This window comes from Beta vulgaris, chromosome 6, assembly GCF_026745355.1.
Source record: "Beta vulgaris subsp. vulgaris cultivar EL10 chromosome 6, EL10.2, whole genome shotgun sequence".
In the NCBI taxonomy this organism is placed as follows: Eukaryota; Viridiplantae; Streptophyta; class Magnoliopsida; order Caryophyllales; family Amaranthaceae; genus Beta; species Beta vulgaris.
The window spans coordinates 66,932,831-66,955,526 of NC_079207.1; the positions used below are offsets into that span (position 1 = coordinate 66,932,831).

General features: G+C 35.9%; 2 protein-coding genes across 3 annotated transcripts; both read left to right on the forward strand.

The window, feature by feature from the left end:
- The first annotated feature begins 10,299 nt into the window (after positions 1 to 10,299).
- LOC104897603 (U-box domain-containing protein 45) lies at positions 10,300 to 16,072 on the forward strand. Its single transcript, XM_010684522.4, has 6 exons — positions 10,300 to 10,599; positions 11,263 to 11,363; positions 12,034 to 12,219; positions 12,432 to 12,539; positions 12,957 to 14,137; positions 15,002 to 16,072. The coding sequence occupies exons 2-6, from the start codon at positions 11,313 to 11,315 to the stop codon at positions 15,828 to 15,830; spliced, it is 2,355 nt and encodes a 784-aa protein (XP_010682824.2). The 5' UTR covers positions 10,300 to 10,599; positions 11,263 to 11,312; the 3' UTR covers positions 15,831 to 16,072.
- A 2,650-nt stretch (positions 16,073 to 18,722) lies between these two features.
- On the forward strand, positions 18,723 to 22,198 carry LOC104897604 (OVARIAN TUMOR DOMAIN-containing deubiquitinating enzyme 4). Of its 2 annotated transcripts, none has more exons than XM_048647327.2 (6): positions 18,723 to 18,912; positions 20,542 to 20,663; positions 20,844 to 20,884; positions 21,044 to 21,142; positions 21,421 to 21,583; positions 21,759 to 22,198. In XM_048647327.2, exons 1-5 carry the CDS (start codon positions 18,876 to 18,878, stop codon positions 21,566 to 21,568), a joined length of 447 nt encoding a protein of 148 aa, XP_048503284.1. In that variant the 5' UTR covers positions 18,723 to 18,875; the 3' UTR covers positions 21,569 to 21,583; positions 21,759 to 22,198. The 2 variants fall into 2 exon arrangements, with proteins under 2 accessions (XP_048503284.1, XP_010682826.2); XM_010684524.4 differs by having other exon boundaries at positions 21,776 to 22,198.
- The last annotated feature ends 498 nt before the right edge of the window (positions 22,199 to 22,696 follow it).

A 22,696-nucleotide genomic window follows, 5' to 3' on the forward strand; every position in this document is an offset into this window, starting at 1 on the left:
TTCATTGATAGTGTCAAACTTTATATATTATTGACTAGTACTACCTCCGTTTCTTTTTAATTGTTACACTTACACTTTTCACGCATGCCGATGCACTACTTTGAGCCTTTATATCTCTAATTTTGTATTTGTAAAAAATATAAAAACTACATATTAATAAAATACATACTAATACGAATCTAACAAGATCCCACATGATTATGTTTTTATTCACGTATAAATCACAAACGAGGGTCAAAGTGTAATTTGTGAATAGTGTAAAATGTCAAAGTGTAACAATTAAAAAGAAACGGAGGTAGTACTACACATAAATAAACAATATGTTGTCATCTAAATAAAATTCATAAACATGAAATTGTGATTCGTGAATATTTGAATAAATTGATAGGACTTAGGAGTACGTGCAAAAAATGCCTTGCTACTTGGCATTAGATATGTGGCCTAGTACGGTACAAATAAGTGTCCCCCTTACACACCTATACGTGTGAATTTTATGCCCACGAAGGCAGCAAGTGATTAGCAACAAATATTTGGTTCTTGTAGTGTTTAAGGTATATTTCATCCGTTCTAAAACAGTTGCACCATTTAGTATTTAGTTATTATTTATGAACCAATTTTAATAAGTTTTTTCTCACCATTATATAAGAAAAAACATAGTCAAGTGAGATCTTGTTAAATTTGTCTCAATATAAGGATTTCAAATATATTTCTATGATTTTTACTTATACACAAGTAGAAATATTAACGTTTAAGAAAGCGTCTTGGTAAACATGAAAAAGCAAATTGTACAACTATTTTAAAATGGAGAAAGTATATATTACTCCTTTAAACAGTTATCTATTCATCCCAAATTCAGCAGATGGTTGTGGCATATGTCGAACTAATAGAGTATAGATCTATTCCTGGGGTCTCAACCATCAGCTTAAGCTTTTGGTTGAGTTGGTCCTTTGACATGGTATCAGAGCCAGCGTGACAAAAAGGTCACGGGTTCGAATCTCATCCACCCCTCCTTACTTAGTGGAATATTTCGCGCCAGGTATGAGGGAGACCTGTGCTGCATCCACACTTCAAGCCCAAAGGGCTCTTACGTGAAAGAGCGTGATAGAATATAAATCTATTCCTGGGGCCTCAACCATCAGCTTAAGCTTTTGGTTGAGTTGGTTCTTTGACACGAACTCGTTTCAATAGTATAAATACTAATCTTGTTACTTTTGATTTCCTAAATGATTATTACTGATTTATGATAAATTATTGTTAATTATTTTAAAATTTTAATCATGCAATTATACAAATTAAAGATTATATTTTTAAACATCATGTACTCCATTTTTTTTTTATCTTTCTCACTTGGAATTTTGACACTATTTTATACTTAGGGAGAATGTTTCTCAATTTTTTTTTTCAATTTGTAAGAAAAAATATATTATCGTGGGGTTTGATTTGATTCGTCTCAATCAGTACTTTATTTATATTCGATCATTATAATTTTTAATAATATATGATAAAAGATATTTAAGTTCAAAAATATGTGCATTAAGAGACGTGCACATGAAAATGAGAAGGATAAAAAACAGAGGGAGTACTATCAGTAGCGAAAGCTATTTTACGTTCAATTCTTGATTCTTAGATAGTTTGTTAAAAACAAAATTAACAATTTATATCTATTATAAACATTCTAAATATATTTTTATGAAAACCTCTATAATAGAATAACATGCTTATGTGGTAACTCTATACTTTTTCAAATGACCTATCTTACATGAACACTTAGATTTATATTAATTCATGATAAAGTAAGGTGATTCGAAATGAGTATTATATAAATTGTGGAGTATCATATTAATTTATTACCCCCTTCGTCCTATAATATAATGATTGTTTCTCTCTATTGAGGTCAAACTTTAAAATCTTTCACCACACATTCTCATTTGTATATATATAAAAAAACATATTCATGCGTGATCTTGTTAGATTCTTCTCAATGTGTAAATTCATAACATCCACTTTTTATATTTTTTTATTAATAAGAAATTGAATATGTTCAAGGTCAAATTTTTATATTGGAGACTGTATAAAAAAAGAAACAAGCACTATATTATGTGACGAATGAGTATTAGACATATACACGCTGACAATAAATGCCAATTGATCCTTTTCATGCCATGAAATGAGACATACATTTGGTTAGTGGTATTTTATAGTTTGAGGCATGGATTGGTTTGTGTGCTTTGTATACATATATTAATTTGGTAAGAAGAAGATCGAGAACTCGTATGTAGGTTAACTCGACTTAACTACAAATACAAGTCCCATTACTGGGGAGGGGGTGGGCAAAGGGTAAGGGAATTCCACCACGTCTCTAGCTTATTAAGGTCTCGTTCTTTCCGACTATTAGAAAATGAACAGAAATGAACTAACAAAAGAGAGTAATTGAACTGAAAATAAGTCAAAAAGAATAAGGCCTAAATCGTTTATTTCTCTTCCTCGTGTTAAGAATATTTGTAGAATTAGGTTAAAGCTTGCCTTTTCATTGAATATTCACACACTATATATGTTACAGTAAAATAGGAAACAAACTATAATACAATGCATACAAATAGCAACTTCCTAAAATATTATCTCTAACACCCTCCCTCAAGTTGGAGCATTGGAGGGTGCGAAAATGCCCAACTTGGATAAAAGAAGATCAAACTGTGCTTTGCCGAGAGCTTTGGTGAAAATGTCGGCCAATTGAGCCTTAGTAGAAACGTATGAAGGGCTAATGAGACCATCAAGAATGGCGTCGCGCACGAAATGACAATCAACCTCAATGTGCTTTGTGCGCTCGTGAAACACAGGATTATGTGCCAAATGAAGTGCAGATTGACTGTCACAGAACAAAGGAATAGCTTTGGGATGATGAACTCCCAAACTAAGTAATAAGCCCTTCAACCATTTCAACTCACAAGTAATGGCTGCCATAGATCGGTATTCCGCTTCTGCAGAGGAGCGGGAAACAGTATGCTGCTTCTTAGTCTTCCAAGAGACAGGAGAATTGCCCAAGAAAACAATCCATCCTGTTAAAGAACGCCGAGTAACAGGACAAGCAGCCCAATCAGAGTCACACCAACCCTGAAGAGATAGTTCACTATCTGAACGAAGTAAGAGGCCTTGGCCGGGGACCCCTTCAAATAACGAACCACGCGAAGAGCAGCCTCCCAATGTTCCTGAAGAGGAGCTTGCATAAACTGAGATAGAACATGAACTGAATATGCAAGATCAGGCCGAGTAACGGCTAAGTAAATCAAGCGGCCAACAAGACGACGATAAGCAGCTGCATCGGCTAATGGTGGTCCGGTAGCATGAGCGAGACGGTGGTTTTGTTCAATAGGAGAACCACAAGGCTTAGCACCCAACAAACCAACCTCAGAGATAATATCAAGAGTATACTTCCGTTGGCATAAGAACAAGCCAGCGGAACTGCGAGCGACCTCAATGCCAAGAAAGTATTTGAGAGAACCCAGATCCTTCATCTTAAAACAGTCACTCAAATAAGATTTGAAAGTGGTGAGAGCAGCGGAATCATTACCAGAAATGATCAAATCATCAACATATACCAACACATTTATCTGAGTAAGACCACGAGTGTAAGTGAAGAGAGAATAATCAGAGTAGGATTGCAGAAAACCATACCCTGTCAAGGCAGACACTAACTTGGCAAACCAACAACGAGGAGCCTGTTTGAGACCATAGAGAGACTTGCGAAGACGACAAACCAAACGAGGATTCGAACACTCAAAACCGGGAGGAAGTTTCATATACACTTCTTCATTGAGATCACCATGAAGAAATGCATTATGAACATCCATCTGATGAAGTTCCCAGTTTTTAGAAGCAGCAATAGCAAGAAAAGCACGAACAGTGGTCATCTTAGCAACAGGAGCAAAGGTCTCAGTGTAATCAACACCGGCTTCCTGATGATTACCCAAAACAACCAATCTGGATTTCAACCGTTCAACCTCGCCATTAGACAAGTATTTGGTGCGATAGACCCATTGACTCCCCAAAGCCCGCTTGCCAGGTGGCAATTCTTGCAAAGTCCAAGTGCCATTGTCTTCTAAAGCACGAATCTCATCATGCATAGAAGCTTTCCATCCAGGATCACGCATAGCCTCCTTGAAAGACCTGGGGTCAGTGCCAGAAACAACAGCAGCAAGAAATTTTCGATAATTCACAGAAAAGTTTGCACAATTTATATAGTGAGCTATAGGATAGGGAGTACCTGAAGGAGACGAATGAGACGGAGTAGACGGAGATGGACTAGGAGCAACAACAGTGTGAGTCACAAAATCCTTCAACAAAACTGAGGGGTGTTTATCCCTCTTGCCACGGCCCAGATCAGACGAAGAGGAGAAGGGGTTCAACTCGGTAGAGGGCTGGTCCGAAGAGGGAGAAGGGGATACATTGGGCTGGGGCGGAGAAGCAGGCCCAGCAGAAGAAGAGGAGAGTGGAACCGCGCGCGGAGGAGACGCGGGCCCAGCAACAGATGTGGGAGAGGGATTAGGCGAAGAAGGTGGGCTAGGAGAGAAATTTTGTGTGGAGCTGGGAGTGTTTTGGGTAGAGCTGGAAATATTTGGGGTCTCGGTGAATGGACAGGAGATGAGAGAGTTTGTGGAGGTGGAAAATCATTGAGGGTAGGCGCAAAATCATCAAAGTCGAAATCAATAGGGTCATTAGTCAGGGGCACAAGATCATGAGGCACAATATTAACATCTTCCGGAGTACTAAACGGATAAACATCCTCAAAAAATTTCACATCACGAGACACAAAAAACTCCTTTGTTCCAGATCAAATAACTTCCAGCCCTTTTTACCAAAAGGATATCCCACAAACAAACATTTGCGACTACGACTTGCAAACTTATCACCCTTAGTTTTGTGATTATGAGCGAAGCATAAGCAACCAAAAACACGAAGAGCCTCATAGGCAGGAGAGTAGTTATGAAGAATTTCAAAAGGAGATTTGTTTTGTAGCATGAGAGAAGGAGTACGGTTTATGAGATGAGCAGCAGCTAGAACACTCTCCCCCCAGAAATAAATAGGCAGATTAGCCTGAAAACGCAAAGCCCTCCCAACATTCAAAATATGCTGATGCTTTCGCTCAACCCTCCCATTTTGTTGTGGTGTGGCAACACAAGAGGTTTGAAAAATAATACCAGAGGCAAAAAAATAGTCATGCAAACAATTGAACTCCGTACCATTGTCACTCTGAACTATTTTGATAGTTTGAGAAAATTGACGCTCAACCATAGCCACAAAAACCATAAACATACGAAAAACCTCTGTTTTATCATCCATTAAATACACCCAAACAGCACGGGAATAATCATCAACAATAGTCAAAAAAATCGTGCACCACAAGACGATGCATGACGATAAGGACCCCACAAATCACAATGAATCTTTTCAAAAATTCGACTAGCCTTATTTTCACTTAAAGGAAATCTATCTCTGGGATGTTTAGCACGAAAACAAACTTCACATGCTTTATTTAAACTACCCTTATGACCACAAAGAAGGGGAAGCAACTTTACAACTTTTTCAGATGGATGACCTAAGCGCCTATGCCACAACTCCAAATCACCAGAAACAGCATTGGTCGAAACCTGAAGAGCCGAATCATCCCCGCAAAAGTAATAAAGTCCATTCCGTCTACGTCCCGTTCCAATCTGCTCCCTCAGATGGTCCTGTATAACACACATAGAAGAGTTAAATTGTACAAAACAATTCATATCATGAGATAATTGTGAAACCGAAAGTAAATTGCAACTGAAAGTAGGCACATATAATACATCATGCAGAATAATAGTGGCAGAAAGACGAACTGAACCAGTTTGAGTAGCAAGTACAGTAGCACCATTCGGAAGACCCACAAGACACGAAGGAATATCAACCAAATCATACAACCAAGATTTCTCACCCGTAACATGGTGAGAAGCACCAGTGTCAATAATCCAAGAGTCAGAAGAAAACGTACCATTCAAGCGTTCCTCAGAAACCTTAGAATTACCAAAAAAACCTGCAAGAGCCTTCCATTGCTCGGCAGAAAAGAGCTGAGAAGATGAAGATGAGGAAGGCTGCGTGGAGGCCGACGGTGGAGCAGCAGGAAGAGTAGCATTGGCTTTGACTAAGCCACGGCCACGAGAGCCCCCAGGAGGCCGAGACCCTCCCTTACTAGAATCATTCTTGTCGGGGAAGCCGACAATCTCATAACAAGTTTCAGCAGCATGTCCATGTTTCTTGCAATGAGGACACGGATTTAACGACCAACACTTGGCCATGTCATGGCCAACTTTATTACAGTGAGAGCAGACGAGACGATCGGCAGCCCGATCCGTCCGCCCACGCCCACGCCCAACATTCACAGCAAAACCGAGAGCCTCTTGAGGCGAGTCATGAGTCGCCCCACGCGAAAGACGCACCCGCTCTTCTTGAGACACGAGTTGGTAGGCTCGGTCAAGAGAGGGCAGGGGTTCAGTGGACAATATCGTGGTGCGAAGAGCACCATAATAATCTGGATACAATCCCATGAGGAAGTCGTGTAATTTTTGGGTTTCACGACGTTGAGAGTGAAGCACCCCAGCCGAGCAAGAAGAACACAAGCACAGTTGATTAAAGGTTCATGTTTTTGCAATTCTTCCCACAAACAATTTAACTGCCCATAATATATTGAAACTGACATGGTTTCGTTTGTTCGAGACGAGCAATAGAAGATTTTAACTGATGAATTCTTGGGCCATTAACTAAAGCAAATCGAGTTTTTAAATGAGTCCAAAGTTGAGATGCCTCCCTAAATTTGGATAAAGTACTTTTTACCTCAGGGTCGATTGTATTCATGAGCCAGGAGATCAACATGGCGTTCACCGTCGTCCAATCCGCGATGGTGTAAGGAGGAACTGCTTCCGTGAGCGTGCCATCAAGAAACACAAATTTCCGACGAGCCTCGAGGGCCATTTGAATGTCGGACGACCAATCATCATAATTATCGTGACGTAATCGAGTCGGGGTTATAAAGTCCCCTGGGCGATCACCAGTGCCGAGATAAAACGGCGAGTTAATATTGACTAGAGGAGGAGGCGGCGGTGGAGGGGTGGATCGAGCTCCATCAGCCTCCAATCACGGCGGCCCGAAAAAAAAATTGAGAGAAAAAAAAAAACTAGGTAGGCTGTGATACCATGTAGAATTAGGTTAAAGCTTGCCTTTTCATTGAATATTCACACACTATATATGTTACAGTAAAATAGGAAACAAACTATAATACAATGCATACAAATAGCAACTTCCTAAAATATTATCTCTAACAATATTTAAACATCAAATGAAACTCAATCCTCTTCTCATATTCACTATAGGACAACAATCACACTTTTTTAAAGAGCACACAACACTTACACTTACATTAGGTTTTTTGTGGGATCTCAACATGTTTCAACATTAATCATCACGTTAAAAACATTATAAGCTTTTGCATCCAAAATTATAAAACTTCTTAGAACTACAAATTAACGAAAGTTCAAATGTTAGATTAACCTTTTTCAGATTGTACAACAACTAATTATGACACAAACTTGAATCATTAGCACAACCAAAAAAGAAAGAAAAATTATTACCCTTCTCTTTTTATCTTGCCTTTTAAGATTTAACCAAAGAGCAAAAAGAATGTGTCTGAAAATTTACACACTTTTCAATTTTCTAGGTTTTTGTTAAGGCAAACACTTAAAAAAAACACTTTGCCCATTCCAAAGGGCAAATGCAGTATTGCTGTAATATTGAATTATACAGCAAACAAACAAGCTAAGGAGGTCGGCAATTGTCGGCCGATGAATCAGGGAGATAGAAGTGCTTCAGAAATAATTGAATTTTCCAAGCGATAACAAATTAACTTACTAGGCTATTCATACCACTTGACGTAAGATTTAACAACAATGAAGTATTATGCAATGACCAAAAAGAAAAATGTGTATATTAAAAGAAATATAGGGAGTATAATTTCGCTCATTTCAAAGTTACTATTCATCTATTTCAAGTGATTTTTGCTAATTTCACAATTATATTTTCTCATTTAAAGTTGTTTTTTTTTTTTTACTAATTTAAAGATTATTTTGGTATCTCAATCATTTCATATGTAATTTTGCTCATTCAACTTGATGTACTTAAATATATCCGAATATATCATGTAGGAGTTAGCTCAACTTATTTTGACTGATCTAAACTTACTAGTATTTTAATAAATTTAGCTTATCTGAATTAAACTTGTTTGAAATTCTCTATACTTATTTGAACTTATTTGTATACGTCGTTAGAACATACCCGTACCTATCACAACTTATTAAATCTTAATTCTTTTGAAATAAGCCAAAATATTTTTTTGACAAAACAGAGCCTTAGTACTTCGAATGTGAAATTCTCCCTACTTATTTGAAATTATTTAAACGTTTTTTTTCATACGTCGTTATAATATATTTAAACTTATCAAAACTTATTACAACTTATTTCTTCTGAGATAAGTCAAAGTAGTTTTAAACAATACAAAGCCTAGGTGCTTCTAATATGAAATTCACCATACTTATTAAAATTTATTTATAAATCCTTGTATATATCTAAACTTAATTATCAAAACCTCTTTAAACTTACTATGTCTTTCGAAATAAGTCAAAATAAATCAAAGCAAAACAGAATCTATGTGCTTTTGATTAGGGCTGCTTATTGGTCGAGTCGGGCCCAAATTGTGGTTTGTTTGACTTGTGCTCTTTTAAGTTTACTCGAGCTTGGGCTGAACTTGACGAGACGAACTTTGTTCGAGCCGAGCTTTGCCAAATGTTAAACGAGTCGAGCTCGAATTGTTCACGAACAAATTTGACTCTTTATCACCCCTTGTTTTATACATGTTTAATTTGTTTTTCCTTTTTGATATTTGATTTTTATAGGTTTTCTTTTATACAAAGTAACTATTAACTTATTATCGTGTGATATCTAGGTTAATATATTTATGTATATATATAAATATAGAGAAGGTATTGGGTCAGACGCGTCCGACCATAATATTTGGTCGGACGACTTTCAGTTGATTTCAATTTTTTTCAGTTGGTTTCAAATTTTTTTTCAGTTGGTTTCAATTTGTTCAGAAGACCAAATGAGAGAAAAATAACACAAGCTGAAAGAATTTACACACCAACTGAAAGAACACAGAAGACCAAATGAAAGAAAAACAACAAAAGCTGAAAGAATTTACACACCAACTGAAAGAATACAGAAGACCAAATAAAAAAAAAACAACACAAGCTGAAAGAATTTACACACCAACTGAAAAAATACAATAATCAACTGAAAACATCAAAAAATAAACAAACCTGTAAAGCTCCTCAAAGCTAAGACCACTAGTATTATGATTGTAAATCTCATGAATGAATAGCGTTACAGGAAAGACAAATTTCAAGATGGAAAAATATCTGAAGGATTATAACTTCCAACAACAAGATGAGAAGTAACAAGGACTGTATCACTATAGTTGAATGTGCTTGTTTTATGGGTTTGGATAGTTATTAGTAGTAGGGGAGTTGGGACCGTTGATATGGGGGCGTTTAACCTTTTCATTTGTAGGCGAGAGTTAGATTCTTCTTAGGTCTGATGCGCTCGATGAAGAGCAAGACTCTGAGACTCGCTTTGTATGAATATGGGATGTCTCTGATCCCGATTTTATCAACAAAAAAAGAGATGAGAAGTAACAACGTCAGATAAAGGACGACGAAGTGGAGAAGAAGGTACAATAGGATAATGGGGTCCCACAGGTCGAGAAGAAGTTACAAGAATCAGCCTGTCCGGCAAAAAGTATTGGGTCAGACGGTCTGACCCAATACTTTCACAATAATATATTATTTTTCTATATAAAAGTATAATCGAGCCCATTCACGAGCTCCCGAGCCAAACTTTATCTGGCTCATCTCGACTTATTAAAGTCTCGAGCTGAGTTCAAAATCGAATCAAGCCACCACGAGACGAATTTTGACCGAGTCAAGCGCGAACTGTTTGAAAAAAAAAAATGACTCATTATCACCTAATTCTCATATCAACTTATTAGGTTTCAATTTAAAACAACAAGTGCTACTCATCCTAAAGTTTTGGTGGGCCAAAAGGAACTTCATATTCCATTTTTTTTAAAAAATATAAACACACTTACTCTTCTTTCTTAAAAGGGAAAGAAAATTTTTTTTTGATCTCACTAATGCAATCTAATTAAGTAATTAACAAAAATTAAAAAAATATTCTTTCCCATTTACTTCTTCCAAGAAGTTAAAAAAAGCATATTCGTATACATTGAGCCAAAAACAAGCATTCCCTTTCCCTCCTCTCTCTCTATCGCTCAATATCTTCTGATCCTCTTCATCTCTTTCTCTCTCATCCCTAACTCATTAACTTCAACTTCGATTTAACTGTAAAATCTGATGAAAAACAGATCATAAGAACCCTAATTTCAAATTTTGTGGGTTTTTTTTGGACCCAAAAATTTCCTAATTTTTAGCTCGTTTATGAAGCCTCCTTGGTTGCATCCGTTTTTTTTGGGTAAATTTTATAACCCTATTTTTTCGGTTACTTGAGCTAAGAATTTGCCCATTTTTGCTCATTTCTGATTTGGGTATTTGGGAAAGTTTGTAACTTTGTCATCCCGCGTTTTTGCAATGCCATTTTAGCTGGCTATTTTTTTTATTTTTAAAATTTCTGTGTTATGAACAATATAAAGAATTCAAATTTTTTTTAATAAGTTTTGAGATTTTTTTCAAAGAATTGTGTGTAGGAGAAAATTTCCACTGTTTATTTCCAAGATCTTGGGGGTAAAAAAGGTTGATGTTTTTACCCTTTTGATGTTTTGAATGCCAGATGTTCAATAAAATGTCTGATTGAAATGTTTGTATTATCTTCATGAAAATGATTATGAATATTTCCATGATATTATTGGTGTTCTAGGATCAATCTTCTCATATACTCATTTTCATTTATACAAAATTATTCAATTAAAATTGTAGCTTACAGTTGCAAATAGTTAGATTAGCAATAATGGGTACTGTTATTTTTACCAATCTGAGCTTGTTTGTGCCTTTGGTGTCAAAAATTATGGTGAAAGAGGGGTGTTCTCTTTGTGGGTCTATGATTATGTTGTTTTTTTTTGTTTATCCTTAATATTCTTTTTTCAAATTCTTTGTAATGATATACTTATTGTTTTTTCAGACTGCAGCTATCGAATTTGGCAATAGTATTTTAGAGAATAGTTGGAAATTATGGATATTGCAGAGCTGGAAGAAAACCTATTTGCAATAAGTGATGCTAAGGTTTGTTCTTTTATCTGTATGAAACTTGTGAGATTGAGCTTTAAATGTTAGATTATTGCATTCCCACATATGTATGGTTGTTTAATAGTTGTGTTCAGGAACCTATATGTCGATCCGAGGGAGGTATATTAGAGTCCTATTCTATGTTTTATAGTGGTTGTGGTGGTACATTGGATAGTTGCGGTGTGTGGCCGTATCTAGGATGGCTGTGGGTTATAATGGTATCTCAAATGGTTGTGGTGGCATATGCTCGCATAGGTACCTCAGCTGGATTTGGTGGTACTTTAGATGGTTATGGCGGTTGAGAAGTGTAGGTTTGTTAGTTCTTTACCCTTTGCGAAGGAACCAATAATTGTTCAGGAATATTCTTTGTGGGTTAATTAATCTATTTCAAGACGACTAATGATATCGAGCTCATCAGTAAAACTGGAGATGCCTAATAACTTTTATTATGGTCTGAGATGGAATGGGTGAATAGACCAGTTGCTTGTATAGTTGTACTGGTTGCTGTCTAAATTCAAGCCTTAAAGAAGAAAGTTGAACTTATTTCGAATCATCGTGCTGTTTGATATTTGTTTTCTAAATTTCTTTTTGCTGTGTCTACAAGAATTTTCTTGTATGAATTGATCTACTGCTTCCAGTTGAAATTACAAATATTGTTCTTTTGCAGTTACATGGAGGATTGTGCAAGATTTTATCCAATATATTCTGTAAAGTGTTGAATATCTTTCCTGCTCTAGAAGCAGCACGCCCACGTAGTAGGTCAGGAATCCAGGCATTGTGTTCTCTGCATGTGGCACTTGAGAAGGCCAGAAATCTTTTACAACATTGCTCAGAGTGTAGCAAACTGTACCTGGTATGTTTACTTCTTGTTGTTGGTTATCCTAGTTTTGCAATAGTTAGGCTTATGTTACCTGGCTAAAACTTTCCCCTCTTTCCTTCTCTTTCTTTCGGGCCTGGATGTAATGATGTGATAAGGTTGCCAGAGCCAGACAAATCTTTGTTCTTTTAATTGAAATCTAATCTTCTACTTCATGTGAATATTCTAACAACAAGGTTGTGTTGTAGGCCATCACTGGAGATTCTGTTGTTTTGAAGTTTGAAAGGACGAAATGTGCACTTGTAGATGGTCTTAGACGCGTTGAAGATATCGTTCCTCAATCTATTGGTTGTCAGGTTTGTCCTCTCTTTCAAGTCGTATTGTCTAGTTTTCTCTTGCTATTTTGGGTTTCAAGTTTGATTGATGCATAATTGCATATAGACTTCCCACGTCCTTCCAGCCCTTTGGCGTTGTACTGCTGAGAGTTTATGCTCATGGATTGTTCATACAGTGAAGATGCAAAAATTTATTCTATGAGTATCATCATTAAACTACTATAGGTTCTCCCTCCCTTCCTAAATACTTGGCATTCAAGGTGAATGTAAAATATTTATCTAGTGTGTATTATCTATTGTATTGGTTTTCTAATATGACGAGTAACTGAACCTTTGTTTATGAGAAATGCTCTGAGTTAGTGATGCTTATTCTGTCTTGAGCATCCTCTTCAATTGTACTGTAAATAATGATGTGCTTTTTGCACTTGCCTGTTACAGGTTCAAGAGATCGTTAGTGAGCTAGAGGAGACTGTATTTTCCCTTGATCCATCCGAGAAACAAGTTGGTGATGACCTAATTGGTTTGCTGCAGAAGGGAAGAAAATTCGATGATAGTTCCAGTGACAGTAGTGAACTTGAGTCTTTCCACCGAGCTGCATCTAAACTTGGGATAACTTCTTCACGGGCTGCTCTTGCTGAAAGAAGGTGTCTCAAGAAACTCATTGAGAAAGCCCGAATAGAGGAAGACAAAAGAAAAGAATCAATTGTGGCTTACCTCTTACATCTTATGCGAAAGTACTCAAAGTTGTTCAGAAGTGACTTGGGTGATGATCAGGATTCACAAGGTTCTGGACCGTGTTCACCCACTGTTAACGGATCTTCTGAAGATGGTGTTGCTGCTTGCAGTGGGAGGGCATTTGACCGTCAACTATCTAAAATCAGTTCCTTTAACTTTAGGCCATCTTTCTCATTTAGGGCTAATAGGAGATCCGATCACATACCCATTCCACCAGAAGAACTTAGATGTCCAATCTCATTGCAACTTATGTATGACCCAGTCATCATTGCATCTGGACAGACATATGAAAGGATTTGCATCGAGAAGTGGTTCAATGATGGGCATAACACTTGCCCAAAGACCCAGCAACAGCTCTCTCATCGATGCTTGACTCCTAATTATTGTGTGAAGGGACTTATTGCTAGCTGGTGTGAGCAGAATGGCATTCTTATCCCTGGTGGGCCACCGGATTCTCTCGATCTCAACTACTGGAGGCTTGCATTGTCTGATAGCGAGTCGGCACAGTCTAGGTCTGCGGATAGCAGCAACTCAGGAAACTTGAAGGGAGTGAAAGTGGTCCCACTCGAAACTGCCGTCATTGAAGAGATTGAAGATGAAAGCTGTTCTGGTGAGCCAGAAGAAAATGATGACAATGTTTTTGGTAAATATGAAAACTTTTTGACTGTTCTACGTGGAGAGGAAGACTTGAAAACCAAGCTGAAAGTCATTGAGCAGATAAGACGGTTGTTAAAAGATGATGAAGAAGCAAGAATGTTTATGGGTTCTCATGGGTTTGTTGAAGTGCTTGTAGGCTTTCTTAAGTCTGCACTTGGTGAAAGAAATGATTTGGCCTTAGAAGTGGGAGCAATGGCACTCTTCAACCTTGCTGTTAACAATAACAGGTGTGTCCGCCACTCCGCCTTACTAATTTTTTCACCGCTTGGAACCTTTAGCTATGTTGATATTGAATTGGGCGCTCTTGTTAAGTTCCCTTTAGTTGCCTCTTTGAATTTATTTTTGTCACTACTGATAGTGGTTTTACATAATAATTGCGCTCATACTTTGGAATTTTAGAGCACATTTAGAAGGTGCTTTGCAATAAAATCGCATTCGATGATTGCCATATTTTTCATCCGAGTCATCTAGGGGTGCGTCATACTAAGTCAAGAAGGTAGATTGATCTGTTAATCCTTTGAATTCCCAATTATAATGGTGCTTGTTGAATAGCCATGTTTGTTCTGGAAAAATAAGTTTAGACAACTTCATATGAGGGCAAAATAGATCAGATGAGGGCTTATCCACATTCAGTTTGCCACCAGTATAAGCTACTCCCTTAACCTCAGATGATGGGAATAAAACTTTGAATAAATACAGACAAGGGCTAGTAAAAGACCTTTTCTAGATTCTAGATTTGAAATTGTAAAAAGATAGATGCACAGGGCCGACTATAGTAAGTTAATGGTGGTGACATTAAACAATAATTAAACAACTCATCGATGGGTGATTTGGTCATAAACTCCCCTAAATTGATAGCATTTAGAGAAATACATCTAATGCTTATTGTTAGCCCTTAGGAGTTAGGACTGTTGATATCAAAACCGTTGATAATTTTATATCTTTTTGATGTGTTCAGCAATGAAGTTTGAAGACATATAGATCAGATTGAAATTCTAGTATTCTATCAAGAATCATCTTGATATTCTTATGTCACTCTGTAATTCTATTGCTGAATCCGCTCATGGAAATGTTTTTTTTTATTATTGCAGAAACAAGGAATTAATGTTAGCAGCTGGGGTCGTCCCTCTGCTAGAGAAGATGATTACTGATCCGGTTTCCCAGGGATTAGCAGCTGCTCTCTATCTAAATCTTTCATGCCTTGATGAAGCAAAGCCCGTGATAGGTTCCAGCAGGGCAGTTTCCTTTCTAATCAAGCTTCTTGTTGGCAAAAGTGATCCACAGTGGAAGCTTGACGCCCTTCATGCTCTATTTAACATCTCCACATGCCCATCTAATATTCCTAATCTCCTCCAGTCTGGTATAATCAATGGTCTATTGCTTCTTTTGATCGAGCCCCGAGATCAGACATGGACCGAGAAGTCAATCGCAGTTCTCATAAACTTGGCATCAAATAACACGGCTAAAGATGCGATTACATCAGCACCAGGTTTTGTGGGTGCACTTGCATCAATAATGGACACTGGTGAACCTATTGAGCAAGAACAAGCTGTGTCGTGCCTGTTGATTCTTTGCAATGGGAACGAAAAATGCTGTCAAATGGTTTTGCAAGAAGGGGTTATTCCAACTCTAGTATCAATCCAAGTAAACGGGACAACTCGAGGAAGAGAGAAGGCTCAGAAACTTCTGATGCTATTCCGGGAGCAGAGGCAACGGGAATCATCTCCTCAAAGGGTGCATCGGTCTCCTTCCGTGAGGGAATTCACAGGTCAAGTTCATCCCCCGGAGATGAAACCGTTAAGTAAATCAATTAGTGAGAAGGTATTGCCACTGCTTGATCCAACACCTATCGCGAAAGCGGTTTCAAGAAAGAAACTGGGCAGGACATTTAGTTTCTTTGGTAAAAGAAAGAACTTCTAATGATGTAAATTTATCTTGTATCTTCTTATAAAATCTTCCTTTGCCCTATTCTTATGGGGCAATTCCCAGTTTTGGTTCTTCTATAGAGGAAGAGATGTACATATCCCTACCAATGTAATTTATTTCCTTTTTGTTCGGCCTTTCTTTGGTCTTCCGGGCAGAAATATATGTAATAGTACTATGGTAGATTTTCACTCCAGAAAAAATTCATATCCTAGTAATAAATAGTATTACTCTATTAATTTTTTTTTTGCAACGATATTACTCTATTTTCTGCAACTAGTATTATACTCTATGATTGTTAAATTTTAAATGAAACATAGTACCTTGACACATGGATATCCATGTGGGGTTTAGGGTTTAGGGTGAGAGTGATAGAGAGAAAGAAAAAGAGGGATGTATGTAATGAGGGGAGAAATAAATAAAAGTAAGTATCAAATAAAGTAACGTTTTATATGTTTTTAAATTGTTTTTTCATTAATTTTCGTTTTTTCATTAATTTTAGAACGGAGGAAGTATCGCCGGCATGTGTGGAGATGTAGTTCACCAATGTGTTCTTCTATCTCCATATCACACATATCCAAAGCCACATATCAATTTATCACGAGGGATGCAAGAAAATATCTTTATCTTTTAATATAGAATTGTTAAATTAATTATGGACTAACAAATCGCCTACCATTTCATAATGTTCAAAAGGTATGTTCTTTCTAATTAAAAGATATGTTCTTCTCATTTCGGAGATATGTTTTTTCAATTTATATACAAAAAAAGAACATAACTCAATATCTCTATTATATAAGGGTAGGGGGGGAGCAATGGTATCCTCTTTTGAAATGCCTATTTTGCCCCCCTTCCCTTTCTAAATTACAAAAGGATTGTCAAAATCAAAATCGACACTCAAAGAAAATCACCGAAAATTGATTTTCAACACTCACTCACAAATCACTTAAAAGAAGAAACTTTACAAATCACTCATACAATTGAGAAAATCACGTTATAAAAATAACGCAAATCACTCAAATAATCGGAAAACTTTATTAAAACTTAAAATTAACATAAAACTAAAACTAATAACCAAGAACGTCAATACATACAAAAACATTTACAAAAATTTACTTACAACCACTATTAACCATTCATAATTAATGGCGGGTCATGATAAAAATAGAGGTGTATTTGTAGTGAAATTAGAATTTAGAAGTTAGACAAGGAAAAAAATTATTACTTTTTTATAGTGTTTAGAATTTGGAAGTTATTATTGTACTTAATTCAAAATCATCTAAAAAATTATAATATTAGAAATCATAAATAAATTCAATAAAATTTCTATTTTGTTCATAGAATTTAACTTTAAAAAAAAAAAAAAAGACAAAAATAATGGTGAGAGACTTAAGTGACAGAAACTAAACCAATCAAATTTTGCAACTAAAAACAATTATACTTCATATATCTAATGTTCAAATTTTGACTCTTATGCCGAAGAAAATTGAGTATCTGTTTCGAAAAAAATTCAAGCACGCATCGCGTGCAAAAAATTCTAGTTAAAAATAACGTAACTCAATATGAAAAAGAACATGAATTCATTTGATAAGAAAATATTTACAGTTTGAAATTTGTATATTCTTTTAATTTAAACCGTGCATTCTTTTATCATATGCTCTTTTCATTATGACCAATGTTCATTCGACATGCTATCTAATTATCTACGTGTTTCCTTCTACCATAAAAAAATTGCTTAAATAAGTTAATATTCATTCTAAAAGAATAATATGTTCTTCTAAGTGCACACTAAGGGTTCGAATTCTAAAAAACACTAGCCGCCCTCCTCTATCTTTTCTCTCTCAAACCCTAGCCTTCCCCCTACCTTTTTTTTACCAATTAGGGCTGCCATGAATGATTTCATCCATGGTAAGTCCCTTTTTAATTCCCTTTTATTTTCAGGTTTTAGTTAATTTATTTCTTGTTTTGTTAAATAAAATAGTTTCTCTTTATGAGATTTTCTCGAACCCTGTTATGGGGTTTTTAGTTTCTGTTGTGGAGATCTCCTTCTCCCTTATGGGAGTTGTGAGTGGTTCTTTTGTTTTCAGGTAAGAGAAATTGTTCTCATTGTTTGAAGTTCGACACTAAACATAATGGTATGAGAATCTCGGATGCGGTCAACATGACTAAATCAACAATGTTCTTCTCAAACTATGTCATAATGATAGACTTATTCATCAATAGCTGCTTGATTCAGCAAATACAAGGGGGATGCATGTATTGCTCGATCTGGTTCATTGTAATTTCTTGGAAGATAAATTTGATGTAACCTTGTTTCATTGGATTTTGTTTTTCTTTAATACATATTCTAGATGCCGTTTGACCTTAAAATAATGAAATTTCTTGTTAAAAAAAGGGTTCGAATTCTCATCTCAACAATATGTTGGGGCATTTAATTTTGTGCTGTTTAGGCTTGTATCCAACCTCTGAGCGGGTGTGCTTAGGTCTGTTTGATTCAACTTATTTTGTCTTATCTTAAATTATTTGAACTTGTCTTATTTTTTTTTTTTTCTGAAATGAGTGAACATAAGTTTAAAATTACATATTATCCGATCTTTTTTTTTTTTTGAAAGTACATATTATTCGATCTTAAATAAGTTAAAATAAGTTGAATAGATAACGGCCTTAGTAGGATTGGTATGCAGACCAATTATCTTTCTTATTTTTTTTTTTTTTAAATTTTAAACCAAGCTTTGAAAATCGAAAATTCCCAAAACTTTACAGCTCTAAGTCATACTCCCAAATTCCGAAACTAGCAGTGGAAGATTGACAATGGAATTCGATTCTCTCTCTTTTTTGTTGATATTTGCTCATCTTCAGACAACGAAATTTCCACATTCACTGGTAATTTCAATTTATCTCATTTTTAGTCATTTCAAAATTCCCCAATAAACTACCACCCCAAAAAAAAAAAATTCTAAAAATAAAAGAATTGATTGCATTAATTGGTTTTCTTCCTACCCATTTGATGATTTGGGAAGAGGGCTATAAGCCTTTAATCAAATGCCCAATTATAATACAGCTCAACTGCTTATTATTCGTATGTTTTTCCCCTTTTCTGGGTTATATTATTTACCAATTTCATTTTGGGTTTGTTTAAAATTTGTGATTTTTAGGTATTTTATAGTATATATATATAGATATGTATGTTTTCTTTTTATTATTAAGAATATAGTAGTATCTTCTTTATTGGGTTAAGTTATGTGGTTAATTATAACATTATGTCATGTTTGTCCACTTGAAATGGAAAATTTGTGCCGACTTTTAGGCTTAAGAAAGTACATTTGTGGTTTAAGTTGCATTTTTTCTGAATATAATATCTCATCTATCTTGGTTTTTAGAAGTTCTTTGATCATTATGGATTATGGGCATGTAATTTGGTTCTTATTGTTTATTTTGATTGATGATTATGGATTGTGGCAGCTTTTAGAACCTAGATACTAGAATTTAATGAAATAATTTCAGATATTTTTTTAGATGAATAGTTGCCTTTCAGCTGAAATCATATTTCTTAATTTTTGGAGGAGTGGATTCGAGAGTGTATTGATCCATGTATATGGGATGTGAATTCCTGTTTGTTTGGGATTGTTCGTCGTCATGGTGAAAGATAATGATAGTGTTTATGTTTGTGAGATAGTTTGCAAGGTGCAAGAAGCAAAGACATCTTAGTCATCGTAGAGCTTTGATACCCACCTATAAACTTTCGTTGTGGTAGGAAAGTTAGGAACACTTTGTTGTTTGTTGGAAGATATAATTTTAGAATCTAATTGAGTGCAAGCTTGTTATTCAATAAATAGACGAAGGAGGCAATGGCGAAAGGAGCAACACTTTTGGCCATTTGAGCTAGCTGTTATAGTAACACTATGTAAGATTACTCTGCATGAGCTTGATCATTTGGGTAAAATGTTTTCAGTAACTTTATGCAAGATTACTGAACATAAGCTTGATCATTTGCATTAGTTGTTTTAGTAACATTTTGTTAGATTACTCAAGATAGCTTGATCATCTGGGTTAGTTGTTCTTAGTAGCATTATGCAAGATTACTCAACATGAGCTTGATGGTGAAGGCATTGTCTTAGAACTTTCAGAAGGCATGTTGGTAGATTTCAAATGGGTGATTCTCCAGGATGAGGTCCACCCTCTTGCATCTTCCACGAGCTCTTGGTTAAACAATTTATTGTTAGTCACAATTTATTTTATGAGAAAGTGCTCCCTAGTGTCATTTTAGGCTCATATGAGATGGAAATTGCAAAAAGCCCTACCAGGGCAAAGGGGTAGTTCTGACTTCTGAGACAATTGGAGTGTTTGATCTGACAATACACTGCTGTATGGTCATTTTGTTGTATTAACTTTCCCTTAGTTAGGAAGTAAATTTTTTAATGAATTCCCTTGTCTCACTACCCACGAGTCTCATAGCGAATTCCACAAAAGAACAATTAACTAGGAAGAAGATCACTTGTAAGCTTAGTTATGGTTGCATTCCAATGCCAATTGACAATGACAGGAGTAACTCCCTTGGCTTAGCTTATAAAGGGTTTTTTTCCCCTTTCATATTCTTCAATACAGACCAACTTACGTACACAAACATGTATAAGGCTCAAAAGGAAAAGAAAAACAAATTGTCCTGTATAATACTGAGCGTCATTTTGTTTTCATGCATGTTCTCCAGGTATACCCGGAGATGGCAGTTGTTTATTTCGGGCTGTCGTCCATGGCTCCTTTCTCATAAGAGGGAAGCCAACTCCTAGTGAGAGCCTTCAAAAGAAACTTGCTCATGAACTTCGAGACAAGGTTAGTACAAGAAATCATTAACAAAATCCGAGGTAATTTAGTGAATTGTTTCGTAGATATCAGCATCTGTTTTGGTTTATTAAATAATTCTTGCCACCATATAAGATAAGAAGACAGAGAATTGCATACATGACTTTTTTTGGTTTCTAATAGCTTGAAAACTCCTGTTGTCGCTTATAGGTTGTTGATGAACTGATCAAGAGACGTGAAGATACTGAATGGTAACTGTCATTTGGAGACCCTAAGGATCTGCTAAATGCAGATCATCGAACCTCTTATAAGAATTGTCATATGTTGTAATTTCTCGAGTATTAATAGAGAATCATACCATGTACATTCAGCTGTAATCCATGATCTGTTTGTCTTCTATTTGCTTTCAGGTGTCTGGAGGATGAATTCGACAGATATATCTGTCAGATGAGACAATGCCATGTTTGGGGAGGAGAACCTGAGCTTCTCATGGCCTCACATGTGCTAAAGTAAGTGACAGTTACTTGATACCCTTTAGCATAATTTACTTTATGTATTTTGTTCATCCTTGCTCGCCATGCTCCATAAACTTTGAGTATGCTTGCAAGTGAAGATTTCTTCATATACGTGATCAATAGACAGCCAAATCATCATCATCTTCGAATTTCTGTTGATCGAGTATATAATGTTATGAGCAATTTGACAATTTCCCTTGTCAATTAAATATTTTAGAGAGGTGAGGTGAGTATCATGTTTTTTTTAACATTTCTTATCACTTCATCTTCAGGATGCCCATCACAGTTTACATGCTCGTCAAGAAATCCAGTAGCTTTATAACTATAGCTGAATACGGACAGGAATATGGTAGGGAGAACCCAATTCGTGTTCTTTATCATGGTTACGGTCATTATGATGCTCTGGAAAGTAATATGTGAACCGCAATGCAATCGGTATGATCACCCTTGTCTTAATGTAGATAATTTATTTTTCAAGTAGCCAATCTTGAAACTAAAATTGAAAGAAGAAATGCATTGAACTGTCGTGTCTTTGTTATCGATGATAATCCAAGTGCCTTAAGATTCAGAATTTCACTTTTGATTTCTCCTTCCTATTTCTGCTTTGAAGTTTTGTAGCTTTTTCAGGGATCTATAAAGACAAGATGGATATGCTGTTGTATTTGCTGGAACTAGCTTACGAAGTTGCATCTGCTACCTAATATGTTATAGAAGTCTGATCTTACCTGAGATGATTGAATTTCTTATAATCTGCTTGATAGTTTGTACTATGAAAGTGGAATGTGTATATGATGCCAGACAACATTCTTAAAATGGTTGGCCTGGAGATCAGAAGCAGCATTCTTGTTAATATTTTTTTGGTCTGTGTGCTATGGCTACTACTTTATGCATACTGTCACAACTAGAACAACATGTTTGGTAGATGGTAAGAAATGGCGGTAATGATAACAAATTCATATGTAAGTTTTGTATAGTAAGTCTTGCGTCAATTTCTATGTCCACGGGAATGCTTGTCCACCTCCAAACTTGTGCTTCTTTTTCAGAAAGTTCCATTATCATCCAATACCACTTTAGCGACAATGTAGTTTTGTGAAGAAAATCACATGTTTAAGACTTTAGTGATGGAATCCCATTACCATGTTAACTAACAATTATAGAATTTTCTTGCAAATTACTTGTGATTATATTACCATTACCACTATTTTGTGCCACCTGCAAAGCAGGCCGTAAAGGTCTAACGTCGTAGCGGGTTTAGACAATCTCCATTTCAGAGAGTTGTGAGCTAGAGCACAATCTAAGTGCAGCTTCCTCTGGTATGGAAAACTCTCTCCTTGCAATTCTCCCCTCTGAAACGTTTTAGAGGGCAAAGTGAATTTATTTACTTGCATATAGGAAGATGAATTCCGTTTTTCTTTGTATCCATTCACTCAGAAAAGAGGATATTTTTATACTCGACAACTTTTTTCTTATATTATAATTACTAGGTTTTGGCCCGTGCAAAATGCACGGAATTTTTTTTTATTTATAAATTTTATTACTTTATGGTGT

Bases quoted from the DNA above. Each gene is read 5' to 3' on its own strand.
- LOC104897603 (XM_010684522.4), top strand. From the start codon at position 11,313: ATGGATATTGCAGAGCTGGAAGAAAACCTATTTGCAATAAGTGATGCT. The intron at 11,364-12,033 runs GTTTGTTCTTTT...GTTCTTTTGCAG, and splicing joins TTGCAATAAGTGATGCTAAG to TTACATGGAGGATTGTGCAA. The intron at 12,540-12,956 runs GTTTGTCCTCTC...TGCCTGTTACAG, and splicing joins CTCAATCTATTGGTTGTCAG to GTTCAAGAGATCGTTAGTGA.
- LOC104897604 (XM_048647327.2), top strand. From the start codon at position 18,876: ATGCCCAATTATAATACAGCTCAACTGCTTATTATTC. The intron at 20,664-20,843 runs GTTAGTACAAGA...TGTCGCTTATAG, and splicing joins CTCATGAACTTCGAGACAAG to GTTGTTGATGAACTGATCAA. The intron at 20,885-21,043 runs GTAACTGTCATT...ATTTGCTTTCAG, and splicing joins AGACGTGAAGATACTGAATG to GTGTCTGGAGGATGAATTCG.